Raw genomic sequence first — 21,179 nt, 5'->3', positions numbered from 1 at the left:
AACTAGATGACCAAATTTTTCGGGGTAAAAATATTGTCAGTGTGCCGAAACAGCCGGAAAACAGAAGGAAATCAGTTGTAAAATGTAAAATGTAAACAATGTGAGTAAAATTTGGAGTTTTTATAGGTTATTATTTACCGAACACGTCTATGGCGACTGAGCGGCAACTCGCAAAAATTGTAAGACGGGTCACATCGCTCAGGCGCTGAATCGACAACCTGAGGTGAACTCGGTCTGGCTACACATATGCAAGTTTTCTGCAACTTTCCTTGTCTCCTGTGCGAGTGCGGGTGTTTCTATCGAAGATCTTAAGATGGGTACAGCCGCATAACGATGGTTACTAATCCATCCTGCCCTCCACACATGCTATTCTCTTATGGCGACGAAACCGAAAGGGTATGGCTAGTTTGGAAGTTAGTGTTGGTATTGTAATTGTTGTATATCGTTATTATCGTTATTATTATTATAGGTCACCCATTATAATCGAAACATGCCAATCATAATTCGCACAAATTATACTACAACCATACATCGAAAACTCCGGTATAAGAAAAGAAATTTCATGTTATAGTTTTAGCTTTTTCTGTGGCGCTGTCGACAAGGAGTGTTTTTCGATGCCATCCTAGACTATAAATTAATAAAATTTTCTCGAAATGGGTTATAGTTCTTTAGTTTGGCTGCCAACCTTGGACCTTCCAGTGCTAAACCAGTTAGGCAGTGGAATTTTTGTTCATTTTTCTTCGAGCTTTTCTCAACATTATAGTTTGACATTCACGAATCTAATTAGAGAAAACTCAAAATCCGTAAAAGTGTTACCACATGCCATAAAAAATACGAAAACAATATCAAGCGAACAATCTACCCCTACGAAATACTTGGTTTGGCCAATAACATTTTTGTATAATATGTATAATACCAAGTTTGTCTAATACGGAAGGCTTTATCGACGTGTCGTTATTGATGTAAGAAGATTTACAAAATGCTCTTTAAGGCCTCATTGGAATAAATTACGATACAGGTAAAAAAGATTTTTATTTAAAATCTTGCAACCCACTTCAAACACAGTGAACATCGACATTCTCATAATTGATTGCAAAAATTCTCTAAGCACACAAAATAATTACTTGTCTTTGTTTTGTTTAATCTTTTATGTTCAATATCAGCTAATTATTTATGAGAACACTATATAAGTTTCACATGATAGTTAATACAGCGAAGAAATATGGAAATATTTACGACCGCAGACAACAACACGTGTGCAAATTTTTTGTAAAAAGACACGAATGATTGCAAAGCATTTTTAGCAATATTAAAACAAGGTGTGTCCTCAATTGCTATCAAAACTGAAGCAAATCATTCTAAGGCAAAGTTGTCAGCAAAATATCTGCCAAATGCAATCAAGTCTTGCTGTACCTGCATCAAAATAACAAACAAATTTTGCAACGCAACAAAAATTGTAGTAAGCGAAGCAGACTATTTGCACGGACACTTTTCGTTGTCCGGATCTGTAACATGAAGGATCTGTAACATGAATCGAACCAAGTCAGACTAATAATAAATTAATTAAGCGGACGGTACTCGCTCAAAAATTCAGTTGACATCATTCAACCTACAAATCGTCAGAAGTTAAAAGCATTTCTAATTCGACGTAGTAGACTTGATTGCAATCAATTTTGATTTGCATTCAGCGCTTTCGGCGTCACCCAACCCGAAAGTGACTTCGGTCGTGCGCTTCGGGCCCCAGGATCAGAAACAGTGACGACGACGGTGATTCGGACGGCGTGGCTTCGCTCAAATGTAGGTCATCGTCTAACTGTTCCACGTACCGTTTCCTCGAGGCCCGAGCCTTCCTTCCTAGCCATCGTTGACGCTCAGGCTTGAAGATTCGAATGTACCCGGCTGTCGTCGACTCCGGAGAGACCGCGGGGGCCCGATAAAATTCAGTCCTTTTGCTGGGCCTGCGGGAGTCGCAGGGAATCCCCTCCGCACTTTACCAGAGGACCGAATCCTGCGACGGACGGACGGCCTTCGTCAGTCGTTGGACGACACCGGTACTGCAACGACGATAACCTGAAGACTCTAGGGCACTCGAGTGTTAGTTCCGTAGCTGAGTATCTGTAACAGTCGCGAACCAGAAGTGAAGGAAGGAAGCAAAAAGAAACGGAATTAACGGGTCTTACGACGACAACACGTGAACCACCTTTTCTCCAAGGCGCGAGCATGACACTCGAATGACGAAAGCGCTTCTTTCGATTCGAAAAATTCCTACAACCTTGCACAAGGTGAGTTCTTAGTAGTACTATTGTTATTATTATCACAGAGATGAGTAACGTTGAACAGCTTTGTCTGGTGGCGTTGTACAAGTTAAATCAGACGAAGAAAAGAATTTTATGCGCATTGACTGTTCTTCGATATTTGACGAGATACTCAGTTCTTCACACGTTTCCCAGGATGGACCCTTCTTCTCGTATTTTCTGAAATACCGTTCTGTCCTGCTCAATAATCACTAACGCTATAGTTGTCTCTGAGATGAAAAACGATTCTGCAGCAGAGTTATAGATGCTCTTGAATAAGCATTTCCGTGCTATTCATGTTCACATATCAAACTTGTCAATGCAATCGTTCGATACTCTGTATTCTGCACATGTCCAAGTTGGAAAAATTTACTCCACCACAAGGTCAACGTTTTTTGAATTACACAAGAATTTTTGTATTCCTATATTTTTACGCCGTACGAAAAAAACTAAATGTGATAAAAATTGTAGTGAGAATATATAAAGTATTATATCAGCTCAATTCAAATTTCGACCAATCTAACTCTTCATTTTTAAGGTGATTAATTCTATGAATATCCTGTTACGACTCAAAGCGATATCAAATTCGGGTATTTGCATTTTTTGACCGACTAAAAGATCAAGCTCCATATCTAATTATTATTTAATGTCAGGATAGAAAGAGAGGTTTGGGCCAGGTGAGAGCTATGTAATTCTCAATTCACTTCAGGTTATAGATTGCTTCCTGCTCTGAGCTACCTTCACCCGGTCAAACGAGAAATTCAAGGTCCTGGCCCACTATGCGTTCATCGGAGGTGGTACACAGTGTGTCAAGATCTTTCTCACGTCTCTTATTTTGTATACTTCTCGTATCTCACCGTCTCTTTCTGCATGTTGCGTGTTCTTGATGCGTCAGTAAATCAAACTTGACCTGCTTGACTCCAAGTTCAAGACGCCGCTAAGTAACTTGAAGTTTTTCATCTCTGTTTTAACATCATGTCCGTAACTAAAGACAAGATAACAATTTCAACAAAATTCTTTTCCGAAGTTTCAATAATTATATTCATTTTGTAAAGGAATCTCGATTGATTTTCTAACCAATGGTCAATTTTTTTTGCACGAGACAACGTAACCAAGAGAAAGAGAAATAGAGGAGAGAAAGTTGTATCGAAGAACTACAATTAACCTTTTAAAATCGGGACCTATATTTATACTTTTGCCTCACCACGTATTTTTCGAAAGACGTTATCGCCACGTTGAATTTTTGTGAGGGGAAAGGATGAAGTTTCCGAATTCTTGATGACTGCATCTAGGGTAGATTGAAGACACTAGCATATAAAGTCACTCATTTTACCTAAAATAGAAATCCGAAATCTGTAATCATCAACATTTTCATTCTAGCTCACTAAAGTCTTCATTATACTCCCTTAAATTTATGTTACAAATCTCCTGTACACAATGTTGATAGTAATTACCGATAAGTTGCTTCGTCGTTTAATTCTCCCCTTTAATGATGTACATATACAAATACGTCGCATTATTTTTAGAATTACGACCGCTCGTTTGCCCTGATGAGTTATTCATGTTTCCATTATTTATTCCGTTGACTTTAACTTTGTTAAAATGCTATGGCTCTCGACTCGAAAATACTCATCTGATCCGCCTAAAATATTTGTAACACAGATATTTTTCAGGATTGTCATTCGAACTCGTGAACTTATAACGGTTATAATTTGTGTTGTATATATATATATATAGATTATGAATTATTGTTAATCTTAGTTTAACTTGGATGATGCTTACTCGGCATCATCAAATAAGATCGCGTTTTGTCAAACTGTTTCCAGACAGAGTTCATCTCAGCAATTTCCCGTGAATCATTCGGAAATAATAATAATGTCTTTATTCATTTCAACGGAATGGTAGATTTGAGGTTATGCGGCCAACGTTAATACTCACTTTTAGAATATCTTCTCGATCTAATATACATAGTTCTGTCATGGTTAACCCAAACGTAATCTTTCGAACAAGTATGACCAGATGAGCCCATAATTTGAAAGCGAGGAATCACGGAGGCGTGAATCTAAAATTTTTGGATCAGCAGGCCAGCATGACCAGAGCGATAAACTCAGCAACCATGTAACTAGCTTCTCGCATTAGAGACGCAACGGATAGCCATCAAAGCGTATCGGGCGGCTGTAACCTGGATGTTCATCGCTTCAATTGAATTGTTTTGAATGGCGTATCGAGAACCATGGCATCCTTGCGTTAGTGAATGAACTGCACAATATGTGCTCAGATTATTTTGTACACACGCAAGGCATCTGCGCACTAAAATCAGCAAGAAAAAGAACTCTAATTTACGATAATTATCTATGTTACTGATTCAATCTTACCGCTGAAATAGTATTTACAAATAAGTCAGTTTAGTATTTTCTTCGGCCTATATAGGCTATGCTGATTACATTTATGTTCGTTGACTTATTGCTCTTTGTCCTTTGTGCGTGCCCTTAACTTTTTTCTGGTTTTTTGGGAATCCACAATCAGCACTTTGACAATTAGTTGATACTCTCTATGGTCAATTGACGATAAGAAATAGAAAAAATGGTAATCAAATCGTTGACAGAGTTATCTGACAATTAGAGGGAGAGAGAAAGAGACATAAGAGAGAATACAGGACCCGGAATCGACGCTGAAGATGCAAGTCATTGGTATTCTGGTATTGTGGAAAATATTTAGAAGCAAAGTCGTTCTCTGGATTTTTCAAATATTTCTGATCACAATCTGTGCAAGAGTATGCATAATTTACCATATTGTACAGCACATTCTTTATTTCACACCGAGGCTTGAGACGTGACAACACTGACAAAATAGCAAAGGCTTTCGCATCTTAAATGTTTTTCTTGTTATTCCGGTTTCATGGGAGAAAATTTGACATTTGCCCTCGCGTGTCGAGAAAGAGTATCCATTGTTGGCTAGTGTCAAGTAATTGACCTTTTCTTGACGATAACCTTTCACTTCGGACTGGTTATTGTAGAAACTCTAACAAAGCCTGAACACTTTCTTAAAACTTGTTAAATCTTTGAATTTTCAAATACAGATCCTACGGAGGTATTTTCTGACGATAATGCTATACAGGCGATAAGCTGCATTAGGCATCTCCAAGATTTGTCTAATTGTAAGAAACTTTCTTCCAAGGACGTAAATTATTAAGTCTTTTCTTTATTGGTCTTGTATTTGAATTCCTGAACAATGCAGAACGCAAGCGATCCGTTGGTGAGAAGCTTTTCCTTGTGTATCGTGTCAATGATTCATTCAGTAGGTCATAGAGGTCAACGTACTAGAGGCAACATCAATATACATAATATACTGAAGGGGTTTCAATATATCAGTGAAAGTTATTTTTATTACTTGTTTTAATTTTTAATTTTATTCTTTTGTTGACAGATTAATTTTTACTTAAACTGTATAATGAGTGAGAAAAGGGATTATTTCGGATTATAAATGTTACAGAATCCACTAAAAGTGTAATGTATCTAGCACACCTGCAGAACGATGAAACCACATTTGTTTCTCAATATCTATCAACTATAGATTTACATTCCTTCTCCAATAAGTCTCTAAATTTCATAGGTATCCATGTTCAATTTTTTTTTTTTTTGTTCTCTATAGAAGAAGATTTTGTGAACTCGAGTTCAAGTGATGCAGCGGAGTCAAATATTCTCAAATGTTACAACTTCACAAAGATTGAATCGAATTATATTGTTTCTCCCAAATAATTTCCCCGCTCGAAGTACTATGAACGTAATAACGGAAAGAAAATGTGCGAGTAGCATCGATCAGATTACCTATAAGATATGCAAGCACAAAACGTCAAGTTCTGCATCAATTGATTCATTTTTTTCACAACTTTCGCATTTTAGGCAATTTTGCTATCAAATATTCCTGACAACAATTTCCATAAATATACTCTATATTCAAAGCTGCTGATTTATTTATTTAAAAAAATCGATTACGGGTCCATCATTTGAACGAAAGATCTTTCGAAGTTTCTTTCGTACTCTCATGATTAAATAACTATTAACGGCAAGCTTTGAAAGTGCAAGTCACGAAATACTAACACCGTGTAGGGAGGTCGAGTCGACTCCATGTGGTAAACAAAACCTGGTAGAATGCGGACGCTTCTTTTTCTTGCGTGACGAACAAAGTGCGTTGATTAGGCGTCTCTCTTATACTATAGTGCATTATGAATCATAGAGCATAGAAATTTCCGAATTTACTTGACATTCCAAGGTAATGCGAATTCCAAAAAAATTGTTCGATCTAATCTGCCATCTATACAGGAAAATTCTTAGCTAGGACAAAAACTGGTAATCAGATTATTGCACGAGCTAATGGACATACCTCGATAACAGTAATTAAGTTTTTATTCTCTATTTTCAGAGAAGGATACTTTTTACGCACGTTTATTTTCAGATAACGGTTCACTGGCGTGCCCCACGTTGGCACACATTTCTTATACCAGATCTTGGCGAGAAGTTAATGAGTTCGAAGCAAAACTATTTCGTATCTAAAATCTTTTTTGCTTCAGAGAGAACTGGCGCCTAGTACCCACCAATTATTTTGCAAGCCATGTTTAAACAGTGTGACGGTTTAGTTTTTTGAATAAGTCAATTTTGAAAAGTGTAATTATAATTGAAAAGTTATTACTTTACCATGTTTTTTTCACCCACTTAATTATATCATAGATTGAACTATTCTTTCGAAATTTTACGGACACTCGACACAAAATCTATTTACAAGTAATACTCCCTATTCATCAAGTTCTCGGTAAGAAATGACGAACATGTTGGCTATCCTAGGAATTGAAAGACTTTCACAAAAGTGGAGAAGCAGGATATGCTCTTCTTAAACTCATAGGACAAGATGTAACAGCAATTTACAGAAATTCCTAGAAATATCCCGGACTCCGGATCAGTAAGATCCCATTCACCTCCGGCAAAGTCGTGGCCTTTCTACTTTTACAAACGGCGTCAACGTGTCTTCTCATACAGCAAAGACTTCATCATCCAGAATTCAGAGGTGGGGTTTTTGATACGTGTGGTTATTCTTGAGATTTGATTGACGTCTGGAGTCGAGTAACAGCTAGACCCGGAAAGAGGGAACTAGAGAATCATGGGAGGAGAAGCCGAGGAATTTCGACAATTTCTACCGTGACTATACTTTTATTTTCACGCTGAACAAGGAGCCAGAACATGAGTGGAACGTGAGATGACTGGGCCCATCGTGGCACGGTGACCCACTGAATAACTATGACGTAACATACTACGAGTGGGACGTAACGGTTCCTCTCAACCCGCGTTCCATCGACCAATCATCGTCTATCCGTCTCTATAAAATATCAGCGCTATAATCTAGTCTCTGTCATACCATATAATTATTGACGTTACCTATACGCTTGCATCAAGTATTCAAGTTACACGATGCGATTGCACCGGATATACCACTCCACTGAATACTGTATATGCATACTGAGGTGTACTGCACTACAGGTACACAGGTATATCATTATAATTATCGTTTCCTACCACGGATTTTTTACACCCAGCACTCTTCTCGTGCCTTAAATACCCAGGGGTCCGTTACACTACTTCAAATATAATAAAGTCTGTCCTACATTTCCGCAAATGACATCTGAGGACGCAAAGCTGACCTTGTGGGTCGAGGTTTCCTGCTGATGCTTACGAATCATGTGCGTGTGTGTGGCGCTGTGTACGTGATCATGGACCTGCCTCCCACAGTATTGATAATTTACCGTTTGATAACCGTAAAAACTTATTTCATATAAATATCGGTCGTAATCGCACATAGCTGCTGACTGCGTGTATACCTACAAGCGCACTCATAAATGCGGTCGACTCAGCACGATGTAGCTGAAATAGCTGATAATGGAATAGTCATCAATGGTACTTTGTTGGATCCGTTTTTTGTTACGATCACTGTTTGCTGATGGGACTTAAATGTTATTTTTTATTTTTTCAGAAACGAAATGGAGTCGCGAGTGAACTCGTTTTGGACACTGCTCTTCGCGGTGGCATTATTCCAATGCGCCGCGACTGCGGATTCTGGTGTACTTGATCATCTTGACAACAAGGACCATCCGGAATCCAACAAAGATTTGGTAATGGCAAGGACACGGAGTACTGACTTGGACCTCGATCTTGACCTAACTCCCGAAGTAGGTGTTCCGAGCCCGTCCGCGTTGATAGCTGATGGGCTTCAATACAGGATGCCCGGCCTATTTGCATTCAATGGTGGAAAGCCATTTTCATTAGAAAAAGATCCCATAACTGGTAAGATCGATTTTGAAAAGGCTCCATTGAAAACTGTGAACTATACGGCCGACAATACCAACGCTACTGATTATGATGAGTACGACGAAGATTCCTACGTAACCGACGCTCAGTCTGACGATATTTACGACAAAAAGAACATCAATCGCAAAGATGGAAACGTCGAAGGAACGAGACCGAACGAGATAAACCCTTATTCTCCAAGTTTTCACGATTTTTTGAATCTCCCGGTACACTACAGCTCTGGGAAATACAAAAACGAGAAATACCCACTGATATCTAGTTCATACGCAAACACTAAGGTACAAAGTGGGTTAAATAGTTACAATACCTACAATCATAGACCGTACGAAGACTTGGATAAAACGACTGAACCACCATTATACTTTGCGACTCATAAAACTTATCTGCCAAAAACAACGACAAAGCCTACGACTACTCAGCGAATCTCGTCACCACTTCCATCTGCAGTGGGCACAACAACACTCAGAACGCCTGTCACCACGCACGCCACAACTACCACAACTGTACAAAGTACGCAGAAACCTACATCTCCTACTTGGACAACGACTAGTTACTCGCCGAAAAAACCCTCCACTGCTTTCTCATCCCTAAAACCCCCGTCGTCGACACAAAAAATACACGATGATTACTCTGGCAGTAATTACGACGAAAACTTCGCACCGTTTAAACCCATACCTGGAACTAACTATGGCAACAAACCTCTCAATTCAAATATACCACTTTCTCAAAATTCACATGCGAGGCCAATTGTTTCGGATGAGTACGATGATGATTATAGTTATGGAAGTATCGAGGACAGTGACAATGAAGAAATGAATAACAGAACGCCAACGGAGTCATCGATGTACTCGACCCCGCCTAGCACAGCTTCCATCACAACTCTATCGTTGTCCACTGCTGCGACGTTGCAAAAACAGGAGTCCCCTGATTCGCAGGTGAAAGTCACAAAGTCTCCTTCGCAAAAAGAGGAATTCTTTAATTATACAACGAACTTGACGAAGAAACCAACAACGAGCTATAATCCGCCGCTATCAACGGGACCACCGCCAACTTCTTTACCTTTGGGTGATAATCACCCTGAAAAGCCATTGCAACCTTATCCTGGGAATCCAATACTGCATAATCAAGAACCGTTCGAAACATCAATAGATAAAACGACCCACAGAAAACCAGAATCTGGAAATAACCCTGTAAGGTTTTATGATCATCCAATTTTAAACAATGTAAATCCTGATCTTTCGATGAATGTGAACTTAAGACCTTACGAGAATGGAAACGGGCACATCAGACCTTTAAATGTAAATCCAAACGGCATGAAACAAGTTGAAAGTACCAGTAGCGTGATAATACCACCTGGTCAAGACACAGTTTCATTTGTTCTTGGCAATCAACAAAATGTAGATGGCGGTCACTTTGTAGGAACTGCGATCAGAGAAAATGCTTATGGGTCTAAAAGTGAAGGTCAATTTCAATCTATGTACAACTCACAAGACACCGAACAAAGCCATACTCAAACAGTAATTGCCCATAAAAAACCAGCGACGAATGTACCCGTTGCTTTGGCATCAGTGGCAGTTAATCCAAAGCCCATTTCAACAGAGGTTGGTCAGAAGAATCCAGCATTGCCGAATAATATTGATCAGCATAACTTGAATTTCAACCCTCAGAATAGGCCTTATCCTCCCAAGATTAACGGTGTTGAGCCACCAAATCCTGGTCCATTACCATCTTTCGTCAATTCACCGTCACTTTACCCAAATACTGTTTTGAATAATCCATCGGCAGTATTACCCGGTACTACAAATCCAGGAAGATTGAATATTGTACACCCACAAAGTGGACCTTCAGAAACTTCTCTCAATCTTGGAGTGAGAACGTCATTAAATGCACCTTCTTTGAATATAGGATCAAGGCCTTTCCACAACGATGTAGTAAACATACGAAACGTTCCAGTTGAAGCCTCTCTAAACCTTGGAGTAAGACCTTCTACGGGTGCCTCTTCGGAAATTGATAGAGTGCACAATCAAAATGACAAGCATGTAGTTTTCGGTGGTTCAAATGAAAATCCTCATACAAATTTGCAAAATGGGTACGTCGTTTTTCCAGGTAGCAGCCATGAAAGACCAGTCGAAGAACACGTTATTGTTATAAACGAAGCTGATGGATCAGTTCAAGAATTTTCACCTACAATAAAGGGCACACCAACCCTTGACCATACTCAAGAACAGAACGAAAATTTACCAAAATTATCTGAAAATCTAACTCCTCCAAATGAACCAATCGATAGATCATCGGAACGCCCTTCGGGATCATATTCTTCGAGACCTTTTGACGGCCGTCCAAGACCTTACTACCCACCGAGACCTGATTTTCTCCGACCTCCTAGGTTACCACCGCATTCTAAATCTGGTGCTCCGGATGGTAACTTCAAAAGACCGTTGCTCCAAGACTCCAAGCTGCCTAATATTCTGCCTCAGTTCAGACCCAACTCAAAATCTTCGCACGGTCATCATGGATCCGAATCAATCGGTACTATACCTGCGCTTTATGGTCCAGGGAGGCAGCCTATGTTGGGAAGGAGACCGCCAGTGCCATATTTGCAGAGATTAAGTCCACCGCCACCACCACAACCATCAGTACATGCTTTGAGATTGGTTTCTGATAGTGAGCCTGGGTTTCGCGACTCCGCCCAAATAGAGGGACAGAAGTATCAAGGTTCTCTTCTGAACGACAAGCGTTACCAAGGTCATTCGTCTTCAGATAACCAACAATTTCGGAAACCAATACCGGACAATCCGCATTTCGCAAATTCCTTCTCGAAAAAAGAAAAATTCCAGGAACCAGATTCACATTACAAGCGATTTCGCACACCCTTGTCGCAAAGTGACCGTTATCAGCGCCATCCAGGAACGGAGAATGATCAATTTACCGATCAGAAGCTTCGACGGAACGCCGAAACAGAGTCAGAGGAAATTTCTGGGTTCGAGAAGTTCTCTGCCGAACCACCGCAGATACCACCGAGAACCCTAATAAACAGACGATCAAATACCGACCCCAAGGACGTTTCTCAGGTGACTACTTTGCAGATGATTCAACAACAAGGTGGGCTCGATGAGAAAGTGGTGAAGCCGAATCTCCCACCACCGTTCAGAGTAAAGTTCAGCAAAGGTGAAGACAATCTTGACGGCGATGATGACGATAGTGACAGCACGGACAATGCCAATAATGAAGAAGAAAAGCGGCCAGTCTATGTCGTATATCCCATGAATTCTGCTGTTAGCAATAAAGACGATCCACAAACTGATGATGAAAGTGTTGTGGTTGGCACTAGAGGACCACATCGACCTTTACCTCCAGATACCCTTGCATCATCGGAAGATGAGGAGGAAGACGATGGGATAGGACTTCCTCTTTTACGAGACAAAACCATTCTGCGCCCGCAAAACAGGCCTCATCCTAGTTCCTTATTAAAATCTGATTTTCCCTATCCTCTGGAGAGGCCTGACCCATCGCTACTGATAACCCAAGAGAAGCCATTACTTGTACCGAGTGACAAGATTGACGAGGATGTTGGCGATGAAAATACGAATATCAAACAACACGACGATACCAGTATCAATCTGATACCTTACTTGCAGGATTACATGCCTTTTCTAATGAGGAAAACTGAGGCTCCAGCCGTGAGAGACAAGCCTGCAAAATTTGATAATTTGTGGCTCCAAGAAGAGTCGGACCCGAGAATTATTTCCAAACCAAGTGATGATGACGCACCACTTTACAGAGCTCCAATTTCTGTGACTTTGAAGACTGTGCAGCTGACAACTGTAACACCTATTGCCTACGCGTTTACGCCGACGGATGATACTCCGGATAATAAGAAATTAGGATCTTCTGAATTGATTGAAGTTATTTCGGATGAATTGAAAGATGATACATTGAGTAAAAATCCCGTCTTACCATCTCAGCAGCCCTCAAGTTCCTCGAGTTCCGCACCATCGCCACAAAATTTTATGGCACCATTCATGGCTAGTGTCAGTGCCGAAGCACCTTCTAGCAATGGCTGGAGCGTTGTTGCCAAGCCTGAATCAAATGACAGATCTGACGAACAAGAGAAAGAGGACGAAACACAAACCGAACAGAGTGAATTTGACATTGAAAACTTCAAACCACAACTTTTCGGAGGATTCAAACCAATTTACGAATTTCCAGCAGACGGTGGTTCTACTCCAAAACCCGCAATTGATCTGGAATCTCAACAAAACTAGAATTAAGGTTCACGTTATGATTAACGTCGAGAAATCCATGGCAATTGTATAATCACGTTGTACTGAAACAGTCGTTTAAGTAGCATGCGAGTTTTAGTCACGAGATTATTGAATTAAGTTTTTTACGAAACGACCCTGTAAAACTTTGTATTCTTCTGATTTGCATTCTTGAACTGAAATGTTTTGAAATTTTTTTGACAAAAAATATCAATAATGCAATTTGGAACTATACCAATCGGTGGTAGAGAAGGTCTTAGCGATCTTCAGGGAAAAGATAATAATTAAGTTACGATTATTTATATGTAGAGGATTAAGGAGCAACCTTTCACAGTAGTTTCGTCATTCAGTTTTTTTTTGTCAGTCATTACTTGGAATCTATTTCTATCTGTTAGTACTTCGTAGGTCGATTCAGTAGCGCGGATCGTAAAGGATTCAACTGATAATGAACAGCTCAAAGTCCTACTATTTAATTTACTATTATGATCAACCTATTACATGAATATTATATTCATCAAGTATTTATATATATATATTTATTTAAATTAATACTTATAATTTCATGCATTTCTAAGCGACATTCACAAAAAATGTGGGCTGAATTATTGTACGTAATGTAAAATGTCCCCCACTATACTAATCGTAAGGAATAAAATTATTAATCATGTCTGGCATCATAAATTAGAGACGACATTACAATTATAATATCGCATCATCACATGGATACACTTATCATAAGTTAGGATTATTTAATTATGTTTGTAAATTGACTGAATCTATGTACATCTCATATTAAATTGTCAAAATTGTCAGTGGCAATAAAAATATTTCCGAGAGTATTTAACAAAATTCCTTCACTCAATAACTTCTTTTTTTGTTTCATCGATAAAATTTGGTAATTGTTCATGACTATTCTCAATCAAAATTATAGTAGCAAAAATATGTTAATATATATAATTATGTGATAATCGGTCCCAAATCTCGTCCAATATAGTCACAAATATTTTTTTTTGATTCCAGTTATACTTCAGAAAAAGAATTTCATTTACTAGAAAAAAAAAACCATTTAATTCTATGAACTCTGATGAAGAGTCGAGTGTACTTTTGAGTACTTACTTTACTAACTTTTAGAGTTGAATCTAAAAAGTTGGAAAGAATCGGTAGAAGAAAACTGCAATCCATTTCTGATAATGACGTTGAGAAAAAACAAACGTTCACGTACATAAAGGTACAGAGGAAGTCAACAAAGAGTCGTGATAACAAAAAAATAGTTGATTTCAATGGAAAGAGAGAGGAAAAAATCTACGATACAAGTAGAGGTGATGATAGTTTTCATCAATTAATTATACACGGCTCTGTTCAAGGGGATTCGAGTTTTTCGAAATGGACTGCAGACACCGTTGATACTATTTTGAATTTAGGAAAATTATTGTATATTGATAGTACAAGCTAGACGTAGAGTTGGGCATGAAAATGAGGACACATTTCTTACTTAACGGTTCTTAAAATGAAGAAGAGTATCACAGTGTTCTCTGTGGATTACGACATGACATTTGACCCTGTAATTTTTGGGAACACATTTGAAGAATGGATTACTTGGGTTAATTCGTAAAGCTGATTTCGGAAAATATATCTTACTAACTAATCACTGTTAATTTACTGCGCGATAAGCATTAATAAAAGAAGAAATAAAATATATGTATAAAGTGATTTTACACATAGTGACATAGCATAATAATCATTGCGTAGTAATCAATCGAATTAGAAATATGAAGAGTATAGAGAGTAACCCTTTTTAGATTTCTTGCAAAAGCTAATGTCTATATTATCAATAAAAATTTACATTGAAAATATATTTATACTTACTACGGAAGTAGTAGATATTGTGATAATTCGTGAATGCGATCAATTATTAAGGGGACCCACAAATGAAATTCTAGCCTTACGATAAATAAATGCTATGAAGTCGTTGATTTTTTTTTGTACATGGGTTTCGTTAAGAAATGATGTCCCATATCGAAAAGTAATTCTGGTAAAATCTTCGCTATTTTCGAAATTGATATTTTTGAACGAAGAAGAATGTAGCACTCTATGCATAGGTAACTTCTACTTGTTATAATGATAAAGAAAAGGTCGGATTTGGTACAATTTTGTTGCATCAAGGCTGTTTGTGCTGACTCCTCATATGTGTTGGTTGTTAAAACAAAAGTACCTAAGAGTAATTGGTATAAGGTAGCAGATGTAACAGAAAACAAAAAAATTTTAAATTTAAAACAATCTGAATAAATAAACTTCAAAAAAATAACCGTTTATTTAGAAAGAGTAATAAAGAGAAAGAAGTGTAGGTTTCTCGGTAAAATATTGAAGATCGATTCATTTTCAGTTGAACCGGAAGTTTATATTAAATGAATCATGAAAATTTTTCATACCCATTATTTCGTTGTAAAATACTGTAAGTTTCAAAATTTTTCATCGAGCTATTTTTGAGATGGTCACGGGAGTTTGTCGGGTAGAACGACAGACAGACCGATTTTTCTCTAAAAACCTGTTTTTTGGATTCCAGAGGTTCGAAAAAGATTCGAACGTAAAGATTTGCTGAGATTAGTTAAAAGTGATTTTCGACGGAAACCAATACTTTCACTAAAAGTGATGAAAAGTAAAAAATAATCTAGGAAAGTAATCAAGTTTTTTGTTGTGCACGGTTTTTTTTTTTAAGTATTCTTGTGTTAAAGTTACTGAAATATGATAACACATTTTACAGTACAATCCAAGACTAAATGATTTACTCATTTATATCGATATATTTTTTTGATCCGGAGTTCTGATTTATTGAAAGTAAACAATTTATGTGATATTTAATTCATTACTTAGAAATTTATAATGCTAATATGAATTGAAATAAAAATTTGAGAGCTGGCAATATTTTTTGTAGTGTCGAAAACTGTTGATAAAAAAACGATTAAATATAAGATTGTTCGAAGGAAGCTTTGAAGTCTGTTCGATGAATTCGAAATCGTATGAGATGTTAGGAAACCAGAAAAAAATGTTTGAAGCCTGAGTTAAAATTATTGTGACAACACAGTACTGCCATAATTTTGGAACATTTCGTATTATTTCGTAGGAAATTGTATATATGCATAGTTTTTCGTAAAGAATTGTTAATTTACTTTGAAAATAGTTCTAGCTTGTGGATTTCTTCCTGAAAAAATCCAAATTTTCATGAAAATCTATAAGTTTTTATGGGAAACTATATGCATTACATTTACAATTTTGGGCGAAATCAGTTTTTTTTATCAAATTGTACTAAGTGTTCCAATTTCCCTGAAAATTCGTTAAAAGGCGTAGAAATCATTTTCACCAGGGCGTTTTTTTAGGTATACATCGATATTCTACTCTCATCATAAAACAATATATGGGGTTTGAATATCAACGTGTGGCGCACGTGTAAGTCAGAGGCTTAAAGACTAGCGCGACAAATGTTTTTAGAACAGGTAGTTGTTAAGTTGAGAACTAGCCGAATGAAACTCAGGTTAGTGCCTCCACAATGACGAAGCATAATGCTGGGAAAAGCGTAAAACTCGAAGAAATAAATGCTGCAGGCCGCGGCGTCGGCGGAAACCTGAGACACGGTGGAACATGCCCTTGGAACGGAAAAAATTCAGTAAAATGGTGAGTTTTGTCCATAACAAAAACATTCGGTTTCTTATTGGCTTCCATTTTTCATGTATCGCTTGTATCGAAGAGTAGCCTACACGTTAACCTAGATTTCTTACTACGCATTACCATCTATACGCGGAGTCAGAAACCAGGCTTTCGTTACAAACTAATGAAGATTGCGAAAAACTTGAAACGTAAAACTTTCTTAATGTAACACCATTCGGGACGTTTATGATCCTACTGAAATGCTAAAGAAAAAAAAACTAACGGACTTTATTCACACACTGATCCAGGAAGGACAAAAATGGATGACGTTCCATTCCATCTAGATTTCGTAAACAAAACTCAAGTCTGTAATAAAGATGTAGCTTTGGCACCTATTCTTATAGGAGGAAAATAGCCCGAAGGAAGAAGACGTAGAAAAGAGGAATTCATTAGTATTACAGTTTCAAAAAAGAAACAGTCACAAGTCCAGATTTTTATACATACTATACTGGGGTGACCCTTAATGTGGTCATAATCGAATTATGCTGGTCCCGTATCAAAATATCCCGAAATAAATAAGAAAATTTTTTTTAAAATCCCTTAAGTTTGTATCTCAATTCTAACTTCTATACCAAAGCCTTCAAATTTTCACAGTTGAAAAACGTAAGATTTCGACTACTTTGGAATAAAATTTTTTTTACATCGGACATATCGTGTCAAAATCGTAAACAAAATTTCAAGAAATTAATTAACTGTAAAGTGCCTACAATCTTATATCTTTCGGGAAAATCTTGAAGGCATTAGCGTAGAACTCAGTATGGAGTTGGGAGCCTGTAGTTTCGGAAACATTATCAATAAGTATTTTCTGAATACTTCAACCCATGGGAATAACAATAGTTGATAATGACCGTATCAAAGACCACCCAAATACAATACATATAAACATGTATAGTTTTTGAGCAATGTTGCCAAACAAGATGAATACAAGTGTATTACAACCGATGCGAATGCTTTTCTATTGATTTCGTTTGGATACAATTACAGGAGCCACTGTCTCCAGGACCCTGCCTTGATATTAGCGACGATGAACTTGTCACAATATCGGTACGCGACTTGAATCGTCAACTTAAACTTCGTGGATTGACAAGAGAAGAAATTGTGCGTATGAAGCAGCGGAGAAGAACATTGAAGAACCGTGGATACGCAGCCAGTTGCCGTATTAAACGTATCGAACAAAAGGATGAGCTTGAGTCCGAGAAAAGTCAAGAGTACCGGGACATGGAAGCGATGCAAGAAGATAATGAGAGAATGAGGGAAGAAGTTGAATCTTGGCGTGCTAAATATAACGCACTGAAGAAATTTGCTATAGAGAAAAAAATTTACATTCCACCAGAACTAGAAACCATGTGAACAAATATTTTGTACCACATCTTTGTGATATAACATTTCTATTGTTCAAGTATATTGTTTTCTGCACCAGCATTCCGCTTTATCAGTGCACTATAATGGTCTTATTATATTTATTAATGAAATGTCACGAATTATGATTGCAAAATCACCGGACTTATAATTTATTTGATTCAGTTGGATGCGTGCAACATAAAGGCTGAAATCTTTAAATAATGTTGGTGTTTTGAGGGAATGCTTATAGGTAATAAAATTTTGTATCAACAAAACTGTCGTGTTTATTAAATAATAGACGGTGCAACAAGGAGGTGAATTAGGTTTTTTCACGATACTTTATGTAACAAGCTCATGGTTCTGCAAGTTTTTTTTTTTATAGTGTAGTATAAAAAATAGCATTTTGATACTAGGGCGTAAAAGTAAACTTTTTTGCACTGTGAAGTTCTTTTTGTGTACTCTTCCAGAAATGATTACTCTACGAATTGAAAAGGTGATTGCATTACGCAAAAATAAGTTTTTGTCACAAAAATAATTTTCTCTAATTTGAAAGTAAAAATTTGTGAATCTTCATGTATTGCAATTAGATATAGTCGAAGTGATAACAGTTGTCAGGAATTTTTCATTTCACAAATAGGTGTACAACGTTGAAAGTCTACAAAAATGATTTTTTAATATTTTTTGTCAATTCGTAAATTTCAATTTGAAATCCACGAATGGGCCCCGATTTTCATGATCATACTTCAAATGCTTCATCCACTGCTAACACGAATATGTGTTATAACTTATCACAAAGATTTTTTAAAATATATCTGTCCCTCAGCAATATCCTCTTGCAAGATTGATACTTCGAATCCTCTTCTTTAGATAGAAGGGTAGAATGAAATCCGGATGGAGCAACAAACAAATATTTGATATCAATTCCTTGTTTTAAGTGATGTAAACACACGCTACGAGCCAAGAAATAAATGGACAAACATAATCATTCATACAATTTAAAACAATGTAGGAATGAATCTCAACTCCGAATTCTATATTACCGTTATACTTATAGTAAAAATCAGTTATTATCGCGTTTTATTTCATATACTTTAGTCAGATACAAATATTAAGACTCATAATTAGTTATTCGTGTACTTTGTTAACACGTAAGCTATTGTTTTATTCGATTCTTACGGCATAAAAGTTTAAAGATTTACAAACATGGAAAAGTTACTAGCTCTCGTTAAATTCAATTTTTATCTCACTGTCTCGATATTGTTGAACAATATAGTTGTACTTTTGGTAATTATTGAATTAATAGTATATTTGTAATTAGCTGTCATGATTTTTCTAAAATTGCGAGAGATAGAGTACAAGAATTTTTAACGGGAGTTATTAGTCACCTATTTTTCGTAACTCAAATTCCAATGAGAAAACTATTTCTTTATGAATGTACTCAGGAAGTTTTTTTTCTCAATTATTAGTTCATCGAATATGCGGAGTATTCAACACGAAGAACGCAATAAAAAGTGTCTTCGTGGGATATTCTGAAATTGATTATTGGGATTTAAAATCATGGGAAATGTGCAGGTGTTTCTTGGATTCATAAAAGGCCGTCGTGCGCCGTTTTGCTATAATAGTACTAAAATGAGAGCAGTTATAAGACGATTTCTCAAAGACCAATCCAGATAGTCGAATAGGCACTTGAAATTGGAAAAAAACTAGTCGACTATGTGTGCGTTCCGAAATTAGCTGGCAGCGCTAAAAAACTCCCTAGGACAGAGGCAGAGCTACTCACGAACTCGGCAGCGCAAAAGAGAAAAAAGATCAGTGACAGCACCTGGAGCCAATATCAGAACGCACCCTATGTCTATGCGGCAAACACGGAGCATGGCATGACTACCATCTTAACAGAAACTAGACATTTTATGGTACGTTTGTACATACGTTTGGCTGTCTATCTGTCATGTGACGGCCTAATGGCACTTCCCGATAATTGCAGAAGTTAGACACCAGTTGTTCTGGATTACCAAGTACCGATTAACAATAAGCGTTGAAATGTGGTGGACAGTGGATGTATTTCCGATTTTCAGATAAACCGGGAAAGGAATGATCGTTGGATTAAAGAATAAAATTACCTTACCTTTTAAAGGGAACCGGAAAGTAAAGCGTGGCCGAACACGGTCTTGCAGGATCCGTTGACTGAAGATCCGGTTGCAGGAATGCCCAATATCGACTATTTTATGATCTTGCAATGAAAAGGATATAAATCTGGAGAGGATATCACGACCATCACGACTAAATCTCTCACGAGAGCATTCCATGATTGGCAGGGCGCCCATTTCAGCTGATTGTGAGACCATCTTTTATTTACGAAATTATTGTAATTGCTAGTTATCATCTAGCGACCTCAGTATTGCATGAACACAGTTTCACAATAGCTCATTTTATTCTTTATTCTTTCCGGAATGGCAGAAAGCATCTGAACTATGCACTTTTTGGCCCCTGAAATGCGGGAAATGTGGAAATAGTAACACTTGTCAAAAAACTACACATTTTTTTGGCGATTTTCGGGATATAAGTAACTTTCCTGAATTCCGTTACAACAGAATGATGCACTATCAAAATTTGAACCCTTTATGTTCATTTATTTATTTAACATAGGAAAAGCATAGGAAGAAAAAGGGTGAGTTTTCTCGGTCGGTAAGGGAGTGCTACATGGTCTTGAGTATTATGAGATGACTGGACGTAACGGGTGTTAGTTAATTATGCTGCTTATAAATATAATGATATTATCGTTCTCTGTAATGCGAGAATCTAGTAATACGATTTTAGCCCTTGATTATCGATCTTTAATGTCATAGTTCCTCTAGTCTTTGATTTGTTCGATTACAAGAATCTCACACTTGGCATGCGTTCCGAAATTCATTCCCACTGCCGTCAACGATCTTTTATCTCTCTTGCGCTGCCGACTTTGGAATTAGCTCTGCCTTTGTCCTAGAAAGATCTTATCGCTGTCAGCTAGTTTCGGAACACGGCCTCAGCAAAAGTGAATGGAATATTCACAAACAATAAAACACCCGGTCGATCCGGTCAGATGTAACCAGCCAGCACATTGCCGTTTGCATCGTTTCCATTCAAGAAGTCCTCTCGGTATAACGAATTGGAGTCACAGCTAAATTGCGAACTGAATGCAGACTTTGCACTGCAATTTTTCTGCGAGTCAAATTCTGCCAATACAA

General features: G+C 37.5%; 2 protein-coding genes across 4 annotated transcripts; both read left to right on the top strand.

The window, feature by feature from the left end:
• Positions 1 to 1,748: 1,748 nt before the first annotated feature.
• LOC124408171 lies at positions 1,749 to 13,745 on the top strand. Of its 2 annotated transcripts, none has more exons than XM_046884911.1 (2): positions 1,749 to 2,281; positions 8,314 to 13,745. In XM_046884911.1, the coding sequence occupies exon 2, from the start codon at positions 8,323 to 8,325 to the stop codon at positions 12,913 to 12,915; it is 4,593 nt and encodes a 1,530-aa protein (XP_046740867.1). In that variant the 5' UTR covers positions 1,749 to 2,281; positions 8,314 to 8,322; the 3' UTR covers positions 12,916 to 13,745. The 2 variants fall into 2 exon arrangements, with proteins under 2 accessions (XP_046740867.1, XP_046740869.1); XM_046884913.1 differs by lacking the exon at positions 1,749 to 2,281 and adding an exon at positions 3,218 to 3,235 and having other exon boundaries at positions 8,316 to 13,745.
• Positions 13,746 to 16,410: 2,665 nt separating this feature from the next.
• LOC124408182 (transcription factor MafK-like) lies at positions 16,411 to 18,226 on the top strand. Of its 2 annotated transcripts, none has more exons than XM_046884929.1 (2): positions 16,411 to 16,581; positions 17,599 to 18,226. In XM_046884929.1, the coding sequence occupies exons 1-2, from the start codon at positions 16,549 to 16,551 to the stop codon at positions 17,962 to 17,964; spliced, it is 399 nt and encodes a 132-aa protein (XP_046740885.1). In that variant the 5' UTR covers positions 16,411 to 16,548; the 3' UTR covers positions 17,965 to 18,226. The 2 variants fall into 2 exon arrangements, with proteins under 2 accessions (XP_046740885.1, XP_046740886.1); XM_046884930.1 differs by lacking the exon at positions 16,411 to 16,581 and adding an exon at positions 16,602 to 17,010 and having other exon boundaries at positions 17,598 to 18,226.
• Positions 18,227 to 21,179: the final 2,953 nt, after the last annotated feature.

The sequence above is a fragment of the Diprion similis genome, chromosome 7 (assembly GCF_021155765.1).
Source record: "Diprion similis isolate iyDipSimi1 chromosome 7, iyDipSimi1.1, whole genome shotgun sequence".
NCBI lineage: Eukaryota > Metazoa > Arthropoda > Insecta > Hymenoptera > Diprionidae > Diprion > Diprion similis.
The sequence above is the reverse complement of the archived record's forward strand: the minus strand, read 5'-3'. Positions and strand labels throughout refer to the sequence as shown.

Excerpts from the sequence above, each read along its gene's own strand:
- LOC124408171 (XM_046884911.1), top strand. The coding sequence starts at position 8,323 with ATGGAGTCGCGAGTGAACTCGTTTTGGACACTGCTCTTCGCGGTGGCA.
- LOC124408182 (XM_046884929.1), top strand. The coding sequence starts at position 16,549 with ATGCCCTTGGAACGGAAAAAATTCAGTAAAATG. Across the intron at positions 16,582-17,598 it reads GGAAAAAATTCAGTAAAATG|GAGCCACTGTCTCCAGGACC; the intron begins GTGAGTTTTGTC and ends ATACAATTACAG.